We start from the raw sequence: 26,347 nt of genomic DNA on the forward strand, positions 1-26,347 counted from the left end.
CCTCCTCCTTGAGGCCAGCCCTCTGATGTTTAATGTCACCACAAACACGTGCTTTTCTAAAGTAGCCATCTCTAGTTTTGTTATTGTAACGAGAAAAACCGTACGGTGCCCATCTTGACATGCACGCTGACATCCCGACTGGTCCTGAAGAAACAGTTTGTAAGTGTCGTAGCGGGGAAGGGACGACGAACGTTGCGTTCGGGTCACGCGCTGCTTTTTCCCATCGACGAGCCACTCCCACTCCGCCTGGCTATTGCTTGCGTCATTGGGCGGTGGGCGTGACGGTGCAGAGGAGGTGGAACCGCATCACGAGCGCACAAAATGAGTGCGTTGATGACGTCATGAGGTCCACAAACGGTGCAATGCTTTCGCACTCCCCCCACGTAAGCAGTCTTAAGTGTCTGCCATTTTCTTTATTTCACTTCGCAGAATACAAGGTTAATAATCCCAGAACAAAAGAAAGCCTGATGTCGAACCTCCCATTCTAATATTTCGTGCGATAGAATGGGTGCTGACACGTCTGAATGAGGCGCAGGTTTCAGTGTATCTTCTCGCAGTTCGGTCGTTTGGGGTAGGTAATGTTCTGGTAACTTGACATAACCAGTGTTTTTTTTTTCTGAGAGCGGTGTAATGCTTTTATTGTGTGTATATTTACAGATGAATGATTACCTATGTAGACGCTAGTAGACGATGTCAATTATCATGAAGTGACATCTTAGTGACACAGGAATGTTCAGGGAGCATTCTCTCTGTACCCGTCTTTGGCGAATGTGCCTTGCACGGGAACGGAGCCTCGTCTCACGGCAAGTGTGGCCGATTTGGCGCTGCAGAGGTGTACTCCTCCATTACCGCTTAACTTAAAGGAATTCCTCCGTTTGTTCTATTTGCTAGAGCGTTGATCAACACCAGCTGTCACCGGTTTGCTTCCCCCAACCAGCGGCAAACTTCCGATCGTGTGTATACAGCGGCAGGCGGTGAGGGGCTGGCACACCATGTACGTGGCCCCTCCCCCCCTAAATAAAACCGTCTGTGTGCCAGAAATACTTCACATAAAAGGACCTGCGCCAACATACGCCTGCCCTGCCCCCGTCCCCTGATTGAGTACGTCTTTCCAATTGCACCTTCCTAATCACAATGTGTACGTTGCCATTTAATCTAGAGTATTAGTGTATGTATCCCCCTCATCCTTTCTGTAGGTGCGCTTTCACTTTAACGACATCGCATGACTCTCACCGCGTCATCAACTGGAACTAACCGACGGCGTAGCACCTTCATGAAAATACGGTGCATTACACTAACTACAACGTGTTATAAAAATTACATAAACAAAGATAAGGCGCGCCACAACGGCGGGCCTACATTTCGATAGGTAGATCTTTGTAAAATTAAAACGTCTAGTGTATATTGCTGCTCCAAAATTTATTGTAAGTACCTGCATTTGGCCATGTTCACCGTTAAGCGACGTGATCCTACTCACGCATCTAGATACCTTCTAATGAACTGGACGGGTTAACATTCTGCTTAACACCACATTATAACTACGACCTGTAGCGTTCCGTGGCGTATTGGGACAATATTTATGGTTAGTGCGAAATCGCCTAACCATGCACTCACGAATGTGGGCGGATACTTGCTGGTGCTCCTCATGGCCGTGGGTGCCATTGCGATGCAGTCCTGCGAGCTGGGCACGGTCAAGACACAGGTGATGACGACCAGGATGTCCCTCCTGAATGCAGAGCGGAGTTGCGAAAACGCCACAAGGACAATTGAAACTGCCGCGAACAAAACAAGAAAAAGAATTCCCAGCATCGCACTACGCACGCAAAATTGGAGGGGAGGCTTGTGCGTTAGAGATAGGAATTGCAAACGGCACCAGAAATCATTAAAGGCAACCAGGGAGACAATGTGATATTCACAAAGAACTATTAACAACCGAAAGCCCACTTATCGAGCAGGGAGAATAAATGCGGGCTCAAAAGAAATAAATTGATGGCAGTCATCATCACGAAATCCCAAAGAAAGGAAAAAAGTCACAACTAAATTATGTTCAGGTGTGGCATTGATGCACGGAAGATATCCGTCGCTGTTAACATAATCGAACACACACTGAGGCAAGGATCCCTCAACACTTCATTCTATCCTGTTTCCATACTTTATCTTTTCAGCCGATGAACGTATTTGCACAGAACGCGTTTTTTTTTTTTTTTTTGACACAGGTGCTCAATCAAAGTTTCTGCAATATGTGCCTAGATGTCGAGATACTTTGTTGCTGTATTGTGAGCGTGTTCGTATAATCAGTCGTTACAGCACTGCCTGAACACATGTCGCGCCGGCAGACAATGAAATAGCGGAACTTGAACATCAGAAGCGCCAACGAACGCGGACAAAAGGAAAACACATATAGACTTGACGGGCGCTAAACACGAACTGAAGGTTTAACGACGAAAAAAAAAAGAACATACACACTTGCTTAGGAACCTTCAAAAAGAATCAGAAGGCAAAGTTGTCACTCCGCTAAATTCCAGAGCCGCTTCAGATACGCCCTTTTATTTTGCATGCAAGACCCGCGAAGGTGTGCACACACATTGGTCAGTTTCGTTGCCAACGCACAAGGCCCCCAATATTTCTCTATCTTGACGCGTCCCAATTCTATACAAGACACGAGTCCCCTGAAAGCTAGAGAATCATTGGAGGCCTCGTGCGTTAGCAACGAAACAGATAAATGCGTGAGTAAACCTTCGCTGGCCTTGTATGCAAAATAAAAAGGCTTAACTCAAGCGGCTCTGGAATTTTGCAGAGTGAGAACTGTGCCTTCTGCTTCTTTTTGTAGGTTTCTGCTTTAGTATGTATGTTTCTGTTGTTTTGTTTTCTTTTTTTTGTCATTAAACCTTCATTTGACTTCAAGCGCCCGTCCAGTATATACGTATGTGTCATCTTTGTGTTCGCCTTCCTTAGCGCTTCTTATGGCGTACTGCTCGGCTATAACCAACTAACCCAAACTTCTGCGATGAAATAGAGCACCGCCTTTTCTTTACGTCCAACAAAACTATCGAATCGCTGCATCACGGACTAAACATTTGCCCATTTTCCGTATTTGTTATCCTCTACAGATTCGCAACTATTTACACGTCGGAAAAACCACCCTGACGCCGGCACTTCTACTCACGGTAGTTTTAATGAACTGCGTAGATTTAAGGAATGACACACGGATCTCCTTTTTTTACGGTTATCTTCGGCAGCACAATCAAATATTACAAATTTCCTGAGCTTCCTGAGAATTCCTGCAACAGCAGCTATAATGATCCGTGGGTACTCAGCTTCCGGAAGGCGACTGGCTTGCTCGTCAGAACGGCCTTGCAGTTAGTGAGCACTGGAGTTGACATCCTCAAAATTCAAATCATGAGAATGCTGAGAATACAACCATTCCGACTTTAGAGTGGCTCAATCAAACAATTCCGTCTCTCTAGTTCCGCTAAATGATATCTTTCTCGATATTTATCTACTATGTACGGTTCTACGTCTGGTAACGCAAAACGTATTTTTGAAGACCTAATTGTGCACAAGTAATGTTACCTAGCATTTCCCGCCCAAGAGCATACATGACCGGTTATCTTTATACTACGCTGTTTCCTGTAATCTTTCCAATATTAATGTTTTAGGCGCTACATACATAGGTTAGCTCAGCTAACGTATCCTCCCAATGAGAGTGGTTCCCTTACTGTCAAAATGGAACCTAGCAAGCCGGACCACGGCTGAAAACTAGCTGTTACCAGTGCCAGAGCTTTGAGCTGTAAAACTTACGGATTCGCCGCCTGCACCACTTGCTCTATTGTTGACCAAGACTTGTCCTCGTGGTAGTCAAAGAAGCCTACGCCCAAAATAATCCTTGTCTTTGTCCCCGCCGTAAGATTCTCTAGTTTCTGGAACAAACAAAAATGCAGTAACCGGTTATTAGCATGCGTAAGCATCGTTCTTCAAAAATATTCTAAGCCACAGGTGGTGAGAGATCGAAGCCTGTCTCCGGTATAGGACGGCAAATAATAATAGCAGAAACGATGCCCATCTATGGCACCAATGAAATCATTCTCTCGATCGAAGACTCCTTTGCAATACAACGTAGCTACCGACCCAGAGAGCGCTGCGACAGAGCAGGACGATATCTTCTGCTAGGGTGGAGAATTCCAACAACAGGACAGAACGACATCCTTTACTAGGATCAAAGCTTCCAACAACAATGCAGAATCACATCCTCTGCTAGGACGGAGAATTCCAACAACAGGACACAACATCCTTTACTAGGATCAAGACTCCCAAGAACAAATCAGGATGACATTCTCTGCTAAGAAAGAGAATTCCAACAAGACAGAACGACATCCATTACTAGGACCAAGACTTCCAACAACAAAGCAGAATGGCATCCTCTGTTAGGATGGAGAATTCCAACAGGGCCCCAGAACGACATCCTTTACTAGGATCAAGACTTCCAACAACAAATCAGGATGACGTCCTCTGCTAAGAAAGAGAACTCCAACAACAGGACCCAGAACGACATCCTTTACTAGGATCAAGACTTACAACAAATGAGGATGACAACCTCTGCTAAGAAAATTTCAACAACAGGACCCCCCCTCCCCCAGAACGACATCCATTACTAGGATCAAGACATCCAACAACAAAGCAGAACGACATCCTCTGCTAGGATGGAGAATTCCAACAACAGGGCAGAACGACATCCTTCACTAGGATCAAGACTCCCAACAACAAATCAGGATGACGTCCTCTGCTAAGAAAGAGAACTCCAACAACAAGGCAGAACGACATCCTTTACTAGGATCAAGACTTCCAACAAATGAGGATGACAACCTCTGCTAAGAAAGAGAATTTCAACAACAGGACCAGAACGACATCCATTACTAGGACTAGGATCAAGACATCCAACAACAAAGCAGAACGACATCCTCTGCTAGGATGGAGAATTCCAACAACAGGGCAGAACGACATCCTTCACTAGGATCAAGACTTCCAACAACAAAGCAGGATCACATCCTCTGCTAAGAAAGAGAAATCCAATGACAGAGCAGATGGACATACTGTGCTAGGATCGAGAATTGCAACCTCAGAGCAGGACGACATCCTGTGCTAGGATCGTGACCATCTCGATAATTGCAAAGACGGAGAAATTGGAACCAAACTGAACCAGGGGAACAGGTGAACGGAGGGCGGCTGACAAAAGGCACATGACGTGTGGTTAAGCTTAGCTACAAATAACGATTTTCAGGCTAGTTACGTGAAGCTTTCTCACATAGAGTGGTGCTCTTGTAAAACCAGTCAGCTGCTAGACAGCTAACCGATTGGCAAAATACTACTGCCCCGGAATTTTTACCTGCGCCCAAACAAAATATTGGCCTAATGATTTTGTGCCAAACAGCCCTAAAACGGCAATCTGAGTGGCCCATCGCGAGTAGTAGCCAGACGTCGCCAGAAGATTTAAAAAAGAGTTCGCCATTTCCATTGTCTGATAAAGGTGCATTTTCAAAGAGAAAATGTTAATTTGTGGTGGACGTTTCCTCCATATAAACTTTGAGCGTTCTCTGTCCGCTTTAGTCATGCCGAATCCACGCTGGTTTATTCGGGAAACGAAACGCCCCCCGTTTTCGGTTGCATAAAAAAAGTGAAGATGTGTTAAAGGGAGAGAATGTAAAATCAACAGACACCGCACATACAGACTGGAACAAGCGTCAGCAGTACCAAGGGCCCATAGCCGAAAATAAATAAAATTCTGATGCGGCTTCCTCATCTCATTTTTGATGAAGAAGTCGGAGTGACTCCGACACTGTGTTAATTTACGGTAAACCTTCCTGGATGGCGAATGGTGTATTTGCATAATTTTATGTGCGCCCCAATCAGATTAGCTGCAGTCCAACTGATACCCAATTGTTTGCCCACCTTGTGCACAGCCGCCATATCTCCAAAAAAGTGGCAGGACCGTGAACTCGAAAGAAATTCCGCTTCATTACAAGCCACTCTTACAATCAACCGTTCCAACTTCACCTATATATCCCAAGGCCAGTTCACTCTCATCCATGAAATCGTGCCACTGGCTCAAAATTTCGATTACCAAGGCTGGCGTGACGAAAGCCATGACGTCAAAACTGTGACGTCACCGCGTTCGTCACCACGGTGACGTCACAGTTTTGACGTCACCGCTTTCGTCACGCCAGCCTTGGCAATGGAAATTTCGGGCCAGGTATCACGGACGTCGCGGATCGGAGCGAGCAGGCCTCGTGCTATCTAGGTGAGGTTGACCGTTCACGGCTGGCTCGCATCTCATTGATAAGTGCCGGAGGTGTGTCGCTCTCACCCTTGATGAAGCGCGATAAGAAACTGCGAAAAGGCGCACGTGACCTCCGCAACACGCATGCTCGTGACGGGTGCGCGGAGCGTCGTCAGTTTGCTTATTCGCAGCACCCGCTGTTTCTGGCGTTCCTGCATCCACGCGCTACGCGACGCCGAGCGATGGGCGCGACACGCCACCTGCCGCCAGTGTTCGCGATATTTTTTTTTTTTACAGATTCCTCAGCAAGAACTTCAAGCCGCGATTTTGTAGCAATGCCTTTTCTGATGCCATTTTCTATCGCGCTTAGCCAGTGATCATATCGATGCTCCGCCCACGTTATCAGTGGCATAGGCCAGCCGACAACGGCGGGTGAGAGAGTTGCATATATTCGAGCAGAAAGCGTGGCTGCAAGATGGCAGCCTCAGGGGTCGCGCTACTGCGGGTGGATTACTCTTTTGGGATACAAACACTTTCGCGATATTTCGCTTGACACGGCTTCATAAAAGTGTTTTAAATGCGTGCCAGTAAAAATGTTTTTCAAAGCACGAAAGAAGGACGTGTATATGGGCAAGGTTCCTGGCCAGTCGCGCGGCAATCTTTACGTGTAATCGTGGGCTCCTCTCTTGCTTGGAAAAACAATCAGCATGCATTGAGCAAGAGCAAGCTGTATCGGCAGTTTTTCATGTTACTCTGCAATTTTCTCTGTGGCACACCTAATCTAACTATAATATTTCATAATTCGATTAATTAATAGGGACCTATTATTTGTAGTGGCCTAATGTAACAGAGAACTGGAGTACTTGGAAACGACGGCAAAACAGTTTACCACGGTTCTGTCCCGCTACGTGGCATCGGCATACTTTTAATGTTTGGCTCAAGCTATCCGGAACACCCAATGTGAGTATATATATATATATATATATATATATATATATATATATATATATATATATATATATATATATATACACGAAGTGATCATTTTACTTTTACGGACTTTTTATACATCGAGTAGCAGACTAGAGCGCACTAGCTCAGGTCGACCTCTCTGTGTTTCCTATCCATAAATTATATTCTATATTCTATTAAACATCGCCTGAGGCACACGGCATAATTCTTATCCTTAAGCTGGATTATTAGGACCCGGACATTTCTAGCACGCGAAATCGAAACACATATTGAAATAATTACCAAAAATTCACTACTTGATGTCTTACGTACTAACTTTACGGCACATTGCAAAGTATGAATTCTATACGATTAGCTCGTAAGGCGTGTACACTTGAAATGAATTATCAGGACGACAACAGTTTCGAGATATTTCCCATAGTGTAGAACGAAATACATAGGCGTTGCAGTTACTTTCGTGCTTCAATGCATAAACGACACTTTTCTTTACACAAAAATATGTAAATGGAACAAATATGCATTTTTAGGGCAAGTTTGATGGCGCATATCTCCAAACTGGCGTCATCCTTTAAATTCTAGAAATTTATGCCGAGTGGATTTGCCTTGAATTCTCAGCGTCCACAATTAGTCAGTTGCAATACGTGTCGCAAAGTAATGAATACAAAAAACAATTGGTGGCCTTTTGTTAATTTGTTGAATAAAAAATTTAATTATGGGGTTTAACGTGCCAAAACCTCTTTCTCATTATGAGGCACGCGGTAGTGGAGGACTCCGGAAATTTCGACCCCCTGGGTTTCTTTAACGTGCACCTAAATCTAAGTACACGGATGTTTTCGCATTTCGTCGTCATCATCATCAGCCTGGTTGCGCCCACTGCAGGGCAAAGGCCTCTACCATACTTCTCCAACTACCCCGGTCATGTACTAATTGTGGCCATGTTGTCCCTGCAAACTTCTTAATCTCATCCGCCCACCTAACTTTCTACCGCCCCCTGCTACGCTTCCCTTCCCTTGGAATCCATTCCGTAACTCTTAATGACCGTCTGTTATCTTCCCTCCTCATTACGTGTCCTGCCCATGCCCATTTCTTTTTCTTGATTTCAACTAAGATATCATTAACTCGAGTTTGTTCCCTCACCCAATATGCTTTTTTCTTATTCCTTAACGTTACACCTATCATTCTTCTTTCCATAGCTCGTTGCGTCGTCCTCAATTTAAGTAGAACCCTTTTCGTAAGCATCGAGGTTTCTGCCTCGTACGTGAGTACTGGTAAGACACAGCTGTTATAAACCTTTCTCTTGAAGGATAACGGCAACCTGCTGTTCGTGATCTCAGAATGCCTGCCAAACGCACCCCAGCCCATTCTTGTTCTTCTGATTGTTTCAGTCTCATGATCCGGATCCGCAGTCACTACCTGTCCTAAGTAGATGTATACCCTTACCACTTCCAGTGCCTCACTACCTATCGTAAACTGCTGTTCTCTTCCGAGACTGTTAAACATTTCTTTAGTTTTCTGCAGATTAATTTTTAGACCCACCCTTCGGCTTTAGCTCTCCACGTCAGTCAACATGCATTGCAGTTGGTCCCCTGAGTTACTAAGCCAGGTAATATCATCAGCGAATCGCAAATTACTAAGGTATTCTCCATTAACTCTTATCCCCAATTCTCCCCGATCCAGGTCTCTGAATACCTCCTGTAAACACGCTGTGAATAGCATTGGAGAGATCGTATCTCCCTACCTGACGATTTCTTTATTGGGATTTTGTTGCTTTCTTTATGGAGGACTACGGTAACTGTGGAGCCGCTATATATATCTTACAGTATTTTTACATACGGCTCGTCTACACCCTAATTCCGCAATGCCTCCATGACTGCTGAGGTTTCGACTGAATCAAACGCTTTCTCGTAATCAATGAAAGCTATGTATAAAGGTTGGTTATATTCCGCACATTTTTCTATCACCTGATTGATAGTGTGAATATGGTCTATTGTTGAGTAGCCTTTACGGAATCCTGCCTGGTCCTTTGGTTGACTGAAGTCTAAGGTGTTCCTGATTCTATATGCAATTACCTTAGTAAATACATTGTAGGCAACGGACAGTACGCTGATCGGTGTATAATTTTTCAAGTCTTTGGCGTCCCCTTTCTTATGGGTTAGGATTATGTTAGCGTTTTTCCAAGATTCCGGTAAGCTCGAAGTCATGAGGCATTGCGTATAAAGGGTGGCCAGTTTCTCTAGAACAATCTGCCCACCATCCTTCAACAAATCTCCTGTTACCTGATAATCCCCAGCTGCTTTCCCCCTTTGCATAGCCCCCAAGGCTTTCTTTACTTCTTCTGGCGTTACCTGTGGGATTTCGAATTCCTCTAGACTACTCTCTCTTCCAATATCATCGTGGTTGCCACTGGTACTCTATAAATCTCTATAGAACTCCTCAGCCATTAAACTATCTCATCCATATTAGTAATGATATTGCCGGCTTTGTCTCTTAACGCGTACATCTTATTCTTGCCAATTCCTAGTTTCTTCTTCACTGCTTTTAGGCTTCCTCCGTTCCTGAGAGCATGTTCAATTCTATCCATATTATACTTCCTTATGTCAGCTGTCTTACGCTTGTTGATTAACTTCGAAAGTTTTGCCAGTTCTATTCTAGATGTAGGATTAGAAGCTTTCATACATTGGCGTTTCTTGATCAGATCTTTCGTCTCCTTCGATAGCTTACTGGTATCCTGTCTAACGGAGTTAACACTGACTTCTATTGCACACTCCTCAATGACGCCCACAATATTGTCGTTCATTGCTTCAACACTAAGGTCCTCTTCCTGAGTTAAAGCTGGATACCTGTTCCGTAGCTTGATGTGGAATTCCCTCTTACCTTGATGTGGAATTATTTTCCCTCTTACCGCAAACTCATTGATCGGCTTCTTATGTACCAGTTTCTTCCGTTCCCTCCTCAGGTCTAGGCTAATTCGAGTTCTTACCATCCTAGGGTCACTGCAGCGCACCTTGCTGAGCACGTGCATAACTTGCATGATGTCAGGGTTAGCGCAGAGTATGAAGTCGATTTCATTTCTAGTCTCGCCATTCGGGCTCCTCCACGTCCACTCTCGGCTATCCCGCTTGCGGAAGGAGGTATTCATTATCCGCATATTATTCTGTTCCGCAAACTCTACTAATAACTCTCCCCTGCTATTCCTAGTGCCTATGCCATATTCACCCACTGCCTTGTCTCCAGCCTGCTTCTTGCCTACCTTGGCATTGAAGTCGCCCATCAGTATAGTGTATTTTGTTGTGACTTTACCCATCGCCGATTTCACGTCTTCATAGAAGCTTTCGACTTCCTGGTCATCATGACTGGATGTAGGGGCGTAGACCTGTACAACCTTCATTTTGTACCTCTTATTAGGTTTCACAACAAGACCTGCCACCCTCTAGTTAATGCTATAGAATTCCTGTATGTTAACAGCTATATTCTTATTAATCAGGAATCCGACTCCTAGTTCTCGTCTCTCTGCTTAGCCCCGGTAGCACAGGACGTGCCTACTTCGCATTTCGCCCCCATCGATATTCGGCCGCTGTGGCCAGGATTCGATCCCGCGACCTCGTGCTCAGCAGCCTAACAAATTTGTTGAAGATGTGTTTCCATTTCTCGTGCAAGAAATAACCGCCTCTGAATAATCCAGATCAAGGAATAGAATTACGTTATCTGCAACATGCTACCCTTGAACACTCCATAGGACTTAAAATTGATCGTCTTGTAACAAGCACATACATACATACATACATACATACATACATACATACATACATACATACATACATACATACATACATACATACATACATACATACATACATACATACATACATACATACATACATACATACATACATACATACATACATACATACATACATACATACATACACGTTGTTCTGAGTTCCTTCCATGCTGTATTGACCTCTACAAAGTGAACGGCTTCCCACACTTAACACACAGTTATCTCCGCTTCGACACCCAAACAGTTAACGCATCAATAAAAGATATTTCATACCTTGAGAACTTCGTCCGCGTTGGCAGCATAGCCGCGGACCGTGCTGGGCTTGTCGTACATATTGAGGATTCCCAAATGCATGACGTTCGACTTCCGTAAGCGGACAACCTCCCTCCATAGCTCGGTCGACAACTTCGCCGGCGTGATGAAGCTGCAAGGAGAGAAAGCGCTCAAGTCACCACATATCTCCAAGTCACCGCATGAGGAGAAGCGTGAATTTCGATTGGCATCTCTCTGCACGCCCTCGTGCACTTTTTTTTTTTATCTGAACTAGAAGCTGTAATAATTTATTCTAAGCAGTAGCGGCATTTCGCATAGTAGTTGAGTTACGCAGTAGGCCATCTTTAGGAAAAAAGGAATAATTCGCCTCAAGAGCTAGCCTGGTACAATTGTATGGAGAGATGTATTGAATGCGGTAACAACCACTATAACATTTCGGCCGGGAAAGAACTTTCATTACGTACCCGCACACACATTCAACCTCGCCATGTGGCCTGGAATCTGTAAAAACGTAACCTAGGCCGTTGGCCATTCGTTCCAATAGTACAATTATATAAAATTGACATTTCTGTAAGTACTTCGCATCCACAGTCGGTCTATAGCCATATTGTCAAGAGTCATCTGATATGACATGTCATTCGCTATTGCTACACCAATCACATGGTCGCTCCCGAAGCGTTCCCGCCGTCGGCGGCGCCACCGCCGTCGTAGTGCTGTCACAGTATTGAGGGCGTATGAGTGGCCCGCGTTCGTGCTGTTCGAATGATTAGAATGTCTCCATTTTTTTTTATTTTTTTTTCATTGTCAAGGATTCTTTTCGGCAGTGCGTCTGCAATGCAGAAGCTACTGGGTTGTCCCAACCGTCAGTCAGTCACATCATTACGGTTGAAGGAAGAGAAACACGGGTACGAGATTTCTCTCCACGGTGCAGGAGAGAGCCGCAGTCGGGAACGTTTCCTTGACCGCGACAAGAACTCTCATCGCAATCGGCCGCCCTAGGAAGCTCAGCCACGGCTAATCGAACCGCTTTATGTATGTATATATATATATATATATATATATATATATATAAAGAGCGAGAGAGGGTCAGATTCACCTTCACTCTAGAAATAGTGAAACTCGCAAACTAAGACATGTTTTAGTAATCGTAAACGACACGTGGCCTCAGGTCCCCTTGCTGAACATGCAAAATATACAGGCCACAATATATATATATATATATATATATATATATATATATATATATATATATATATATATATATATATATATATATATATATATATATATATATATATATATATTACTATTTCAGTAGGTTAAATAGCCTGGAAATGCTTTGGTCAGTTATATTTAACAGACAGCAGGGACCTATGTGTCTATCACACTCTGTTAACCATGGGGCTACATAAATTATATGAATTTTCATATATCTATTGCAACTATATCAAGTCTCGAAATGATAGAGGCACAAAATGAAATGAGTGCCTCAAAGTGCTCCTGGATCTTGCCCAGTAGCAGCAGTACAGTGCAAATAAAATGCGCATTTGCTACAGAGAATTTGAATAATTCGACAAAACCTTGTACTCGTAAGTCTGCAGCATAAATGTATCACTCGGTTAGGTCATAGCATTGTCGAGGCTATGCGCAACGACGTATAACCAACGTAAAAACTTGCAGAATTCCCACAAAAAAATATCGAATCGCCATCCCGGCCCTTCTACAATGCATGTCCAGTGAATCTGGCCAAAATCACCACTACACTTGGTGAGTGGGTTACGCAATGCTTTATTGCTTTATGACCCCCCACCCCCAGCTCAATTTCCGCTTTATTTGAAAAAGGTCAAGTTCACAGTTCTACCAGGGCAACAGGATAAATTCTTCGTTCGCAAAACACATTCATAAAGCTCGGGATAGCTTACATGCTTCATATGTCATAATTAGTCCCCTATCTTCGAAGTCTATCTTCATATTTCCCATAACGCGCCCTTTATTTTCACCTACTATAAGAAAAATGTCTTGTTTAGTTCACCAAGGACATCCCTGAAACTAAGCACGAGCGTGTTATGACGCTAGAAAATACGGAAAGAACAAAGACGGCTCATTAATTATTTGCAACACGTCTAACCAGACCAGAAACGTAAAAATTTTGTCGCACATTGCATTTAACATGTCGCCTCTCTCCTTTCCACAACATATAAACCTCTTGCACATTATATATAGCTATGTTGGGACACTGGGTAGCAAAGCTGATAGCGGCCATATCGCATGCTCTAACGTTTGAACATGAAATTTTTTTAGAAAGGCTGTGTTTGATCCAACCGCATTTAACCTCGCCCAAAAAGTATGCATAGTGTGCTACCAGTTTTCGCTAACTTTGGTCTTGGCGGCTTTTATAGTTTTGTCAGGGCAGCGCGCTCGATAAGTCTTTCCCGCTTCTTAGACACGCTTAAACACTCTGGAGTGCTAGCATGCGTAATTTATTGCGAAAGCCCCCATTACCCATCTGTATTGAACTTAACCTACATATCGCCCATTAACTTCTCCTAACAGTCACTAAACATAACGAAGCTGCCTCCATAAGTTCAGCGAGGACACCAGGCGAAACTAATATATCATGCACAAAAAAAATACGAAGAAAAAAGATGAGGGTTCAATAATTATTCGTAACACATCTCAATAAACCAGAAAGGTTAAAACTACGCGACACATTGCACTTAAAATGCTGCCTACTTCTTCAAAGTATAAGGTATCAAAAAAGCAAAGTTCTCCTGGGACACTAGGAAATCCAGCTAATAGCAGCAGCATGATAATTTTGAACACTCGCTTACAATATTTTTACGCTGTATTTGATGAACACGTATTTACCATATCGCACATAAACTTAGCGTATTGTTCCCCTTGTGTTCGCAAAATTTGATCTCAGTTGTAATCATGCCAGCGTAGCCGTCTCACACCGCTTATAAAGACTAATAACGAGATGGGCCACTTGTATACGCATTCTATGCTGAAAAATGTGCATTTAACCCATCCATTTGAAACACTGCCTACATTTTATTCCTAATAAACCCCTGATTTTGACTAGATATAAACAAGGTACCTTGTTTTGCTCAACGGGGACAACGGCGAGACAAACTACGAATCTTGTAATGTCCCTTCAGTCACAGCGTAGACATTTGTGAACGCGACTTATTTTTGCCCTTACTGTGCAGTTGTTGTAAGCAATACAGAAATGAACATTAAGATTTTAGTAAATTGAACATTCTTCATTCTTGAAGTACGCCCATCTCACTTCTGAGTGAAACGTATCGCTTCAAACAACCGATTTCGTGAAGGCATTACCGTCTTTGGCGGGACGTCTGAAGGGCGGCATTTCGGTAGTAATCGCGAAAGATTACTTCTTCCCTGGTTGTAAAGCTTGCGCCCGATAATTAACCTGTGCATGTTATTCGAGCGGGCGATTGAATACATTTAATGAAGAAACGTAGCATGACTGACTGTACGATAAGTGAATACTTAATTACTATGTAATTATGATGGGTCACTAGAGATTGCAGTCGTTATTTCACCTTGACTTGCTTTCTATATGGAGTCTCGAGCACCTTGGGATAAATTATTTAAATTTCACACACTTACGGACAGTCGATCGTAACTCGACAATGAATGTGTTTCCCGAAAACACACGAAAAAAAGGAGGGTTTAGTAATTATCTGCGACACTTGCACATAAAGCAGGAAATTGAAACTTTCGCAACGCATTAAGCTTAACATTTTCCCATATTCACGGAATTTCACATCGGTATCTCGTGCGTTCTTTTAGGAGTCTAGGAAACACTTAGATTACCGGCAGTATCACGCCCTATAACGCTTAAATTAGTAACTTTCTACAAAGGCTGCATTGAACCTACACAGAATAATCATAGATCGCTCGTCACTCGCAAAATTTTGTGCGTCGAATAAACAGAAACGTCGTGCCCCGTATATTTTACCGAGGATACAGGGGAAAACAGCCAAACACTGTGTATAACACATAAAAAGTTCGATAATGCGACCATTCAGTTACTGTTTTCAGAGTATATAAGCAACCTACACAGTGGAAATTTTTGGTGCATATCACCCAAAAGTGGCCGTCATTTTCTCCAAATATGAAATATCTGCTCTGTTTGCTCCTGCGGGGAAACAACTAATAGCGCAGCTCTTATTTTATAAGCAGCCTGAAAATGAAATTGTCAATCCGAAGTGACACGCCTTTAGAAATAACTCAAGTCAGTGTTTTACAGATATTGAAATGGCTCTGCGAGTCCGACCAAGGTCATTGTCACGAGCATATCTACGATAAGCCGTGATTACACAATGCAATTCGACAATTATACCTGGAAGAGGTTTGATTATATTTCTGATGGTGATAAGGTACCGAGACTTCAACGCTGCAATGGACAGATCCGATTGTTCCAGCATTTGATAATCCAACCATTTCCGGCCGTAAAGCACACCAGTCGTTGCACCCCATCACTGAAACTTATATCACCAGCAAACCTTTTACGACGTGACGCAACACTGCTGTGTCGGCTGTGGGTAGGAGTAGCATTCAATAGCTCCTAAAGCTATCCTATTGGAAAGGCGGACTCACCAATGTGCGCTAAATGCAAATGTGAAGAGACCATCAGTCATCCTCTGTGCCACTGTTCTCGCTTTGATAACCAACGTAAGACTCTCCAGTGTGCCTTGAATAGACTGGATGACAGGCCATTTACAGAAGCAAAGATGTTGGGAGCCTGGCCTCACAGTTTATTAGCCCAGATAGCAGTTCGAGCGTTTTTTCACTACCTGAAGGCAACAGACTTGAGTGCCCGATTATAGACATCCTAAACCTAACTTAGTGCATGTGAAAGCGCGGTATAGACTCATGTTATCTCTCTCTCTCTCTCTCTCTCTCTCACTCCGCGTTCCCCTCCCAACGTGTACGGTGGCAAATTGGACTCAGTCGGGTTAACCTCCCTGCCTTTCTTTCTTCCCTTCTCTCTCTCTGGGCGTGGCTGATTCTAATACTTTGTCCGGACCTCCCCCTCCGCCACAGATTAAACGTAACAAGCTGATTGTGTTTTAGAATACGGATATAGCGGTCCTCAAAAACTGGCCATGATGCAAGATGCGCAAGCTGACAAGTTTGTTAGGGCGGGAAATGGCCAGCGCCAGGCGTTATCCGCAACGCGAGCTTCTACGGCGAATTCCACGCGTCGTTCGCTACAGGGCGTCCAAGAAGGCCCAAATGACAATCGTTCTTGTTAGTATATAAATGTGGTTTAGCAGCGCAAAATCGGCATAGGCTATGCAATCCAATTCAAGAAGAAAAAGGCTGCGTTTATCTATACATTATGTAAAATGCCAGTGTCATCGAGAAACTTACGCACGTCAGGTAATGGGACTATCAGATCAACTCCTAAAGTTAACGCAGGGCGTAAGGGTATGCGTAATTCATATAAATGATGCAAAAGGTTTCGTTTGTGTACTTCAATATGTGTACGTGTCAGTAACATACGCATAACGTTTAGTGATTCGTGGCATTTCTCGCATGTTGGGGCGTCTTCTTTCGTAAGTAAATAATTGTCTGTGAGGTGTGTGTGCTCAATGGCGTAGTCGGCATAAAAACACTTCGAAGAACCGCTCCTGGTGGTTGCACAACTTCCAGTCACCAAGTACGGATTTAGTAAGATGTAGCTTATCTGAACAATGGTCCCATTCGTGTTGCCATTTTGACAGTAAGGCCTTCCTAATTGCCGGGATACTATCTTTATATGGAAGTGTTGTGCTTGTTAGGCCTTTGTCCGCTGCCATCGATGCATATCTATCAGTTGCTTCATTTCCCGGTATCCCAGCATGGCTTGCGACCCAGCAGAAACGAATTGAACTCAATTTTTTTAAGAGCAACCATGTTTTAAATGCCAACTTTCAGTGGTTCACACAAGGATTTTAGATGTAGAGATAGTGTACTTGAGGAATCAGTGTATACGACTGTATTTCTGTGACGGTCAGTGATAATCTTTGTAACTACAAGCCATATAGCATAAACTCCTGCAGTGAAATCAGAGGCATGTTTCGGTAATCGAATATTTGTTTCCCAATTTCCCGTTACGGCACCCAAACCCCCGTGTTCTTTTGGTTTATGGCCATCAGTCTAAAATTCCATGTAATTTTGATATTAGTCCTGAAGAGAGCGGAATTCTTGTATACTCTGTTCGTGTGGGGTGTCTCTTTTCTTTAGATGTGTTAATGTCCCGTCACATACCTGTGTGAAATCGTACCACGAGGGCACGAGGTTGTGGTTCTTTTGGCAACCTGGGGTCAATTCATCAGGAATATCATAATCCCAACATTTCTCATAATGCAGGACAAGAGGCCTAATCATTTTCGGTTTACTTGTATCGTGTAATCGTCGTTGTCCAAGCAGGGATATGGATATTAAAAAAAAGCATCACTTATGTGTTCACTCTACTAAAAAAGAAAATGTAGATTTAGCTGTAGTTTTAGTGGACTTTTGGCCGAAAGTGCCAGTACGCGCTTTCAAAAGTGTGCGTGGGGGGGGGGCACAAATGAAATACTGCCCCCCCTCGTTTTTACAGGGGGGAGGGTTGAAGTGCCGCCCTTGCTTCCTGCCCCCCCCCCCCCCCCCGGTAGATACGCCTATGATAGTCGGGCTGGCACACACAAGTGAGCGCCGATTAAAGCCTACAGAGAATCAAGCACATGTGAGCCTATTCCGTCGAGCGCAGGCTCACTTGTTGGACAGACTTTTTGAGGAAGCGAAAGCAAAGGCAATTGGCTTCGCGCAGAGTTGGCTGGGGCTGAGTGGCGTAATGCTCCCCCCCCCCATTTTATTTCTTTTTTGACGATAATTTATTAACACCCCCATCGAAACGGGGGAGGGAGGGCGAAAGATAGTCACCTAGCCTGCTGGAGTTAATCAAGTAAGCCATAGGTATTTACCAGCCTAGCATTTTGTCTGTGTCTCCCTGACCTTTCCTACCGTATTTAAAACCTCTATAGCTACCTTGTTCAGTTACCTAGGCAGGTAACGAAAACCGGTCCCACCAATTTCTCTCCCGATTCTTTCCACCAATGCTCTAATCGCCTCTCGCTTATCTCAACTGCCGATCGATCGGTGCTTCCATCAACTTTAAATCCCGGTGCACTTCAGGAACGTGTACGCTTCCTCCATGGTGTTAGCGGCGCTACGCGGCTTTTGGCTTTGCCGAAATGGAGCACTCACCGTGAGTCGAACGAAAGGCCACAGGTGGTCTTCGAATATCGTGAGCGGCACACCGAGGTGAACGTATCGAAGCTCACCAAGTCGTCGACCGCCATAACAATGTTGTCTACGGCGTGAACGTGTGTGTACATGAGGATGTCGCACAGGCTGTCGTCCGGATACTGTATGGACAGCGTGGCCGTCTCAGACACCGAGCACATGAGAGGAGCAGGCGTGGTCGTGGCTGCGCATAGAAGCAAATTTGCGGAGTGGGTCACCGCGTTCTATTGCCACTCTGTCGTAGAGTGGGGGGAGCCCCGTAATTCCACTACATTAAACTCCTCGGACTGGTTTAGCGTTTCAGCATTGTCACTCCTGGAATGGACTCGCTGATCCAGTCCACTTCCACAGTTCAATGAAAAAAACGCTCTCTTCATAATTGTTTAGTATTTCACCTCCCCTCCCCCGCAAACACAAACAAACTAAATACATAATTTCGAAGTCTTAACAACGCCGCAATAGAATTCCTTCCCACTAGGACAAACAATGTGACCTGCGATTTGTGGAAGCCGTCGTTGCATGTAATCTCTGTAATATCGTTTTTTTTTCACAGAAGTACTTTACAATTTCAGATTTGCCAAACATCTCTCTGCCAGTCTGTGGAGAAAGCTATAGCATTAGGCCTAAAATAAGCATTGCGCGAGCACTCTGATGGTAGAGCGCCTGCATGGTCAGTACAGGACCTAGACATTACAAACTTTGTTTCATTGACACGTGTACAAGATGGAGTAGACTTTCCTAGTTCATGAAACGTTCGATGTACAAAGTCAGTAATTTACTATACCAGTCCTTTACTTTTATATAAAGTGCTTATTTTTCATGAAGATTTCATTGCATTGCTCTTCAGACTGCGTCGGTGTTTTTAGAAGTCGCGAATATAGGACGTTACTGAAGAAACACGTACAATTCCTGCGATCAAACTCTCTGCAAAACATGCCAATTTGTGGTGAAATCCATCCATGTGGTCTCCTTTTCCAAAGCCCCTCCCGAATTTCTATATAAAGAAAAACTAAGAGACAGAAAAGATCTCTGTTTTGCTTGAAATTCAAACGTGACGCTAACTTTAGACAACATTGTGCGTCGATGCCCCAAGCACTGGCGAGCAGCGTTCTGCTCGTAACCGCTGCAGTTCGCTTCACTTTAGCTGCCCACCAGTCAGGTGCTTCACTGAATCGCACGCTGCGATGCAAACAAGGTTTGTCTTGAATAAAAACCGCCATTTTAAAAAAACTTTATTTTTCGGAAACTATTTCTATTCCAGTAACCGAAAGCACAAAATATTCCTACATTGCTCGGCATGTCATGCATCCATTACCTTATTCCGTCGCTTTTGTGACTAAGATAAAAACGAAACGCATTGCTCCATTTTGAAAGGCGATCTTTTCGTTTCTCATTTAGCGACACGTTTAAGGCTCCACTTTATTTTTTCGGGAAAACATCTCTGATCATCTGTTAACGAGTGCGCTGGACACTCGACGGTGCGAAAAAAAAAGGAAGAAAGCGTGTCGCGGGCTCCCAGCCCCCGGGGACTCGCTCAGAATGAAACTGTTCACGACGTCGAATCCGATCTCCATACTAGAGTGGTAGGCCATGCACGCTCTTGCTAAATCGAAGCATTATTTCAAAGATAGGTGGCTGCTATTAAATGCATACTTCTACCATGTAACACAGAAAGGGTTCTCGGTCTTCCAAATAATAATATACGTGTAATACTGTGTTATAATTAATTCTCGCGGCAGATAGACTAACCGATACGTAGTTAGTCAAAGAGAAGGTACTGACAAAAAATTTAAAACCCAATACAATCGCCATGTTTATTCTAACTAGTATATTTATCGTATTTGTAACCTCGCTTAAACTCAACATTTACCATTCCAGGGCTGGGAGCCCGTTCCACTCCTACTTCCTTTCTCGGGCTCCAATTTTATCCCCATTCTATTTCTCGCGGAACCGCTCATTTGGGACGATTCCGGAATATTTCCAACTCTGATGCTGTCACTCCGCGAGTGTAGAGCACAGCAGCATTGGCGCTGATAGCGACATCTTGTGACACGAAGTTTGACCGCACAGCACACGACGTGACATCCTAGCTGTTGAAGCAGCGCACGGACACGGACGCAGTGAAGACACACAAGACGACGTCGGCAGCGAGTGCCGTCTTCTCTTGTGGGTCTTCACTGTGTCCTTGTCTGTGCGCTGCTTCACCGGCAAGGTATGATGATTAATCACCAACTAGCCCAACTTTCCACAGTAATGATATCCTAGATTGCGTGGCACACGCACGGCCCGATCTCGGATACCAGGTGCACAAAATAAACGCGGGATACAGCTAATATGTTCTACCAGAATAGTGGCGTAGAGTTGGTAGCGAGCTAATGGTTAGCAGTCCTTTCTCGATTTCTTGTTCGACGAGAACACTGTCGCTACGCAAACATTTCGCATAACGTATCTCGCGGCGAATGTCGACGTCATTGCGATTAAGCACTGAAACACTGTAGCGACACGCCTTATAGCCACCGCCGAGACGCGTCGTGTACGAGACACGCATGCAACTAGGCTCCTCTCGTGCTTCCCTCAGGACCTCGCTGCGCCATGTAGCAACCCCACATCGAAGACGATATATATATGTACCACACGATGACTCGACGCTAATGCGCTTACCATTGAATCAATACCGTTGAAGTACCTTGTGTACGAGGCGCGAACTGCAGCGAGATTCCTCTTTCGCGCTTCCCTAAGGACAACCGGCGCCATCTAGCGCTGCTCCTGCGAAGCCTGCGCGGGGCCTTCGAAATGTACAGTCGCGATCAATTTGAAGGTGATCGCGCGAGCATCGACCGGCGGGCCTTCCAAGCAGCATAGCGGCATATTTCTGAACTGCAAACATAAAACTTGCGCTGCCTTCTTCCCCTATTATGCTCTTCCGGGCTGCAGCCATCACCCCCAAGACATACTCGCCACATTTTTGCGTTTGTTTCGCTTTCATGGCAATGATCTGTGTGCGTCGCTTCCTCATCTTGACTCACAATGACGCCTCCGTGCAAAGGCTCATAACGCAATCGAAATGAATTCGCAGGTTATGTCGTGAACGGTGACGGGAGTGACAGCTTTTCAGGGAACACCAAAAGAGAGAGAGGGGAGCTATCTGATGTTTCCCTCTCGACCGACGGTTATGACGTAACGTGGCGCTGCTCCTAGTTTTGGTCGCCGCTCGAGCGATCACTTTCAAATTGATCGCGACTGTACAGCACGGTAGGTATTTGCCTCCAAGAGTGTGCCGCTCCTCAATGACGAAAAAGATCGCTTAAGCCTCTCCGATCATGAACGCCATCAAACCCACGTCACAAGGCTTCCTCGGGGGCGGCAACTTGCCGCATTAGCAGGCTGCGCAACAAATGCGCTGCGTTTGTGCCGCATTTCAAAGAATGCATTTCACGCCAATGCTCTAGCGAGCAGCGCCATGAAGGCACTAGGTATGTGCGACTTTTCAATGACCCTCTCGCCAATTTTAATTGCTGAGTATTGTTGGGAGTCAGATGACGGCGACCGGCGTTGGCTGCAGGTTGCATCCCACCCCTGCCACCAGTTGTTGAGACTCGGGGTAGTGTTAGAGCAAATAATCCTTCGGGCACAGGGATGACTACGTCAGGGAGTGGGAGTAAAAGGTGTTTATTTTATGTTATTTACATATTAAAACAAGTAGTCAGATTCTAGTCATGATAAAGACGTCTGCTGACATGAGCGTCCTCACCACTGCAAGCATGCGTCTCCTGACTAGAATCTGACTGCTTCTTTCAATATGCATATAATACAAAATAAACCCCTCTTTCAATACTACTCCCGGACCTACTGATCCCTATGGCCAAATGATACCTTGCCTAAGCGCTACCCCGAGTCCCAACAGTATGTGCCAATGAGTGGGTCCCGGCAAGGGAACAATTCTCAGCGTTTGAAGACGCTGGCGCGTCACGCTTCTTGTCTCGGAGGTCATGGGTGAATTTCGCGGCAGTGCCACTAGATGGCGCAGCGTCCCCAGAATGAAGCGCACTAGCGAAGCCTGGTTGCTGCATGACGCGTTTCTCAGGCACCGTGCATTTCGGAAGTCATGCGCAGGCTACTTGGTGGTGACTCTAGATCGCGGCGCGTGTTATTAGGGTAGCGCGAAAGACAAGTTACGCTGCAGCACACGCTTCACATCTACCTCGTCTTGACGGTGGCAGTAAACCGTGCCGCTATATTGATTCAAAGGTAACGCATTAACGTCGACAGACATCGTGATATTGGTGCTGCCGTAATTTTTTTGTTATTGAAGGGTGGCACACAACTTGTGGCACATAACCACTGACCCAAGTTGGCGTCACCAGCTGACACGGACCCAAGAGGTTTATTAAGGATGGGCGCATACGCAGCAGCACATACCTACTCACGAAAGTGGACCAGAAAGACGTTAATTGAAGAGTGGCACTTACCCAGAGGCAGTTGCCTAATGACAGAAGTTGTCATTATAGAAATTCATTCAAGAGCGGCAAATACCCAATGCAACAAACCCAGTGACCCAACTTGGCATGAAATAGGGTCTTTGAGGAGCCGCACATAACCGGTGTTGCATGCCCAGTTGCCGAATTAAGTTACTCCGACAGTTGGTTCCGAGCCCACGACTCTGAGCTCGGCAGCCCGATGGTCGGCCCAAGTTAACTTGGCGGGAAATAATGATTGCATGCGGATAAACGAATAAACAGACCGGCACACAAGCAATCCGCGAACTGGGGGGATTTCCCAAAGAATGCTAATCGCAATAAATATGTTTCGAGTGCGCTGTAGTTGGACCAAATGTCCCAAGATGTCGCTACCAGCTCTAATATTACCCTCCCCGCATCCGTAATCCGGTGTACCACACAGGCTAACACGTTTCCGGAGAAGCCGGAACCCTATTGTAAATATCATTCGTCGCCATGTGACGCCGGCCATTATCGCGACGTTTCTTACTGGGAGAAATAGCGGGCGGGGCGGGAGGTGGCGTAGGCTGGGCCACTGGAGCTGGGGCTCGAGTGCTTTGAGGAGGAGGTGGCGTGGGTTTGGCCGCTGGAGCTGGGGCTCCAGTGGTTTGTGGAGGAGGGGGCGTGGGTTGGGACACTGGAGCTGGGGCTTGAGAGCGTTGGGTGGGAGGGGGCGTGGGTTTGGCCGCTGGAGCTGGGGCTCGAGGGCGTTGGGTAGGAGGGGGCGTGGGTTTGGCCGGTGGAGCTGGGGCTCGAGGGCGTTGGGTAGGAGGGGGCGTGGGTTTGGCCGGTGGAGCTGGGGCTTGAGAGCGTTGGGTAGGAGGGGGCGTGGGTTTGGCCGGTGGAGCTGGGGCTCGAGGGCGTTGGGTAGGAGGGCGCGTGGGTTTAGCCGGTGGAGCTGGGGCTCGAGGGCGTTGGGTAGGAGGGGGCGTGGGTTTGGCCGGTGGAGCTGGGGCTCGAGAGCGTTGGGTAGGAGGGGGCGTGGGTTTGGCCGGTGGAGCTGGGGCTCGAGGGCGTTGGGTAGGAGGGGCCGTGGGTTTGGCCGGTGGAGCTGGGGCTCGAGGGCGTTGGGTAGGAGGGGGCGTGGGTTTGGCCGGTGGAGCTCGGGCTCGAGGGCGTTGGGTAGGAGTGGGCGTGGGTTTGGCCGCTTGAGTGGGGGCTCGAGAGCTTTGAGGAGGAGGGCGCGTGGGTTTGGCCACTGGAGCTGGGGATCGAGAGCTTTGAGTAGGAGGGGGCACTGGCCGAGGCAGGGGGCTTGGGGCTTGAGAGCCTTCGGTAGGAAGGGGTGTGGGCTGGGCCACGGGGCCGGCGGCAGGAGGCGCGCTGGGCCTCCGGGCTTGCGGTGGGCGTGTCGGTATAATCTGTAAAAATGCCAGCACCAAAACAGACGCTAAATATCGAGGTATATAATATTGCAAAAAATCAGATATTCCAATTCAATCCTTTACAAACATGACACTAACAATTCTTTACAAACGACGATAACACTTTAGAATCGCATTACAAGTGAAGGGGTGTTAGCCCCGTGTGTCGCCTGAAGGTACGGCGCCTATAGATTCTCTACAGACCTTTCTGTCGACCAGGTAGAAATGATACCAAAAGAAAATATTAGGCTGAGATAGGTTCGGCTCAATTTAGTGGTATTTCCTGCATAAATACCAAGCCCCCTCCGGAGCTTTACGGGGGAGAAGGGGGGGGGCTGAGCCCAGCCTCCCCGCCTACCCGGCCTCTTGAGCCCAGCCTGCCCGAAGCCTACCACCCCCTAACATGTACCATTGCCACAGTTTTGTCGCCCACCTCATCTGACGTTTCTTTTAACTTGCTTCGACCTTAACCCAAAATTTTATTGTGGTTAATAGCTTATGGCATCAGTCTTGGTGCGATTGAATTGCCTGTTGAATTGCTTTTCGCGTTTCGTGCGTGGTCAGAGCGATGCTTCGGCCACGTTATCAAGGGCATTTTGTAATCAATGTGATCAGTCTGCCTTGAGAGGCGTTTAATAAGTGTGACTTAGAGAGGAAGGAATAGCTGCAAAGCCGCGAAATCTCCTGTTGGTGCTCCTTTCGTACCATGGCAAAGTAATACGCTGTCTCTTCGGATTTGCGACAGGCAATGCAGTTTCTTTCAATCAGCTTATTTGAGGGTGGTGCTTCATGATGCGGGTGGGAGCCCAGTCACGCGGTATTTGTCATATTTCGGGAGATTTTTTGTACAGTCAGAAAAATTGCACGCAACTGGTACGTCGCTGAAAACAGAGCAGCTACATGTCATTTGGGGGTGCCTGGGTTGCCTACAAATGCCTCATTGACACTTTGATAATTAGGACAGTATTTCTCGAATTAGATAACTAATTGCAATTGCCAAAATGAATTTCAGGAACGAAATAATTACTGACCGCTACACCACTATACTGGAAATACTATGCACTATGTTTCGTTCGAGTAATGCTACTGCTCTTTCTTTAAGTCTTGGTCTTTAAGTCTATATATATATATATATATATATATATATATATATAAATTTCTTGCACTTGAACAGACTTCGTGTGACCTCGAAGAATTGTGCACTGACGTGACGGCCTTATATGTGAATTTACAAGACCTGATATCAGCACACAGTTCAATTTCACAGCCTGAGTCCTCTCCCGGCACATAGAATGCGGCGTCTCTCGGTATTGTAATCTTCTTGCGGGTAATTGTCGTATACTTCGCTATCACTAATACTGCTTCGCCTTTCCGGCGGAACTGCAGCCTCTCTCTGTCTTTTTTTTTTGTTTTCTGTGAGTTCGAGTATAAGCGCTCATGCGCATGACTGCTGCTGATTCTGATTTCAAGTGAATCCAACTTGGCCCCATTTCGGTTACTGAGGGTGCCCCAACTATCATTCACCAAGACTTCCCATCTTGTACTCTGTATATATATATATATATATATATATATATATATATATATATATATATATATATATATATATATATATATATATATATATATATATATATATATATATATATATTACAAGATGGGAAGGGTTTCGCATTCAAAACAACATTCAAAAGTGGTCGAGCCCCAGCCCCCCCCCCCCCGCGAAAACTGAAAGCTTTCAGCCTACGGCCTCAAAACATCCGTTTCTTCCTTGTACCCCTACCTATTCCTGTAACGGATCCGGTCGTATCAATCTCTTCCCTACTTTTTTTCACCAATACTCTTAAATGTATCTTACTTATCTCGACTACTGACCGGTTGA

The 26,347-nt window shown here is 45.5% G+C and overlaps 1 protein-coding gene across 1 annotated transcript in view; it reads right to left on the bottom strand.

Annotated features, from left to right (window-relative positions):
* LOC142588747 (uncharacterized) overlaps positions 1 to 26,347 on the bottom strand; it is a 31,826-nt gene that overhangs the window by 3,044 nt on the left and 2,435 nt on the right. Inside the window, exons 2-7 of the mRNA XM_075700565.1 lie at positions 23,592 to 24,462; positions 22,952 to 23,024; positions 18,567 to 18,789; positions 11,301 to 11,451; positions 3,802 to 3,920; positions 1,615 to 1,726 (exon numbers count right to left, since the gene is read on the bottom strand). Of these exons, the coding sequence (XP_075556680.1) occupies positions 1,615 to 1,726; positions 3,802 to 3,920; positions 11,301 to 11,451; positions 18,567 to 18,789; positions 22,952 to 23,024; positions 23,592 to 24,462 (1,549 nt within the window). The remainder of the gene's footprint in view (positions 1 to 1,614; positions 1,727 to 3,801; positions 3,921 to 11,300; positions 11,452 to 18,566; positions 18,790 to 22,951; positions 23,025 to 23,591; positions 24,463 to 26,347) is intronic.

The sequence above is a fragment of the Dermacentor variabilis genome, chromosome 7, assembly GCF_050947875.1.
Source record: "Dermacentor variabilis isolate Ectoservices chromosome 7, ASM5094787v1, whole genome shotgun sequence".
Lineage (NCBI taxonomy): Eukaryota > Metazoa > Arthropoda > Arachnida > Ixodida > Ixodidae > Dermacentor > Dermacentor variabilis.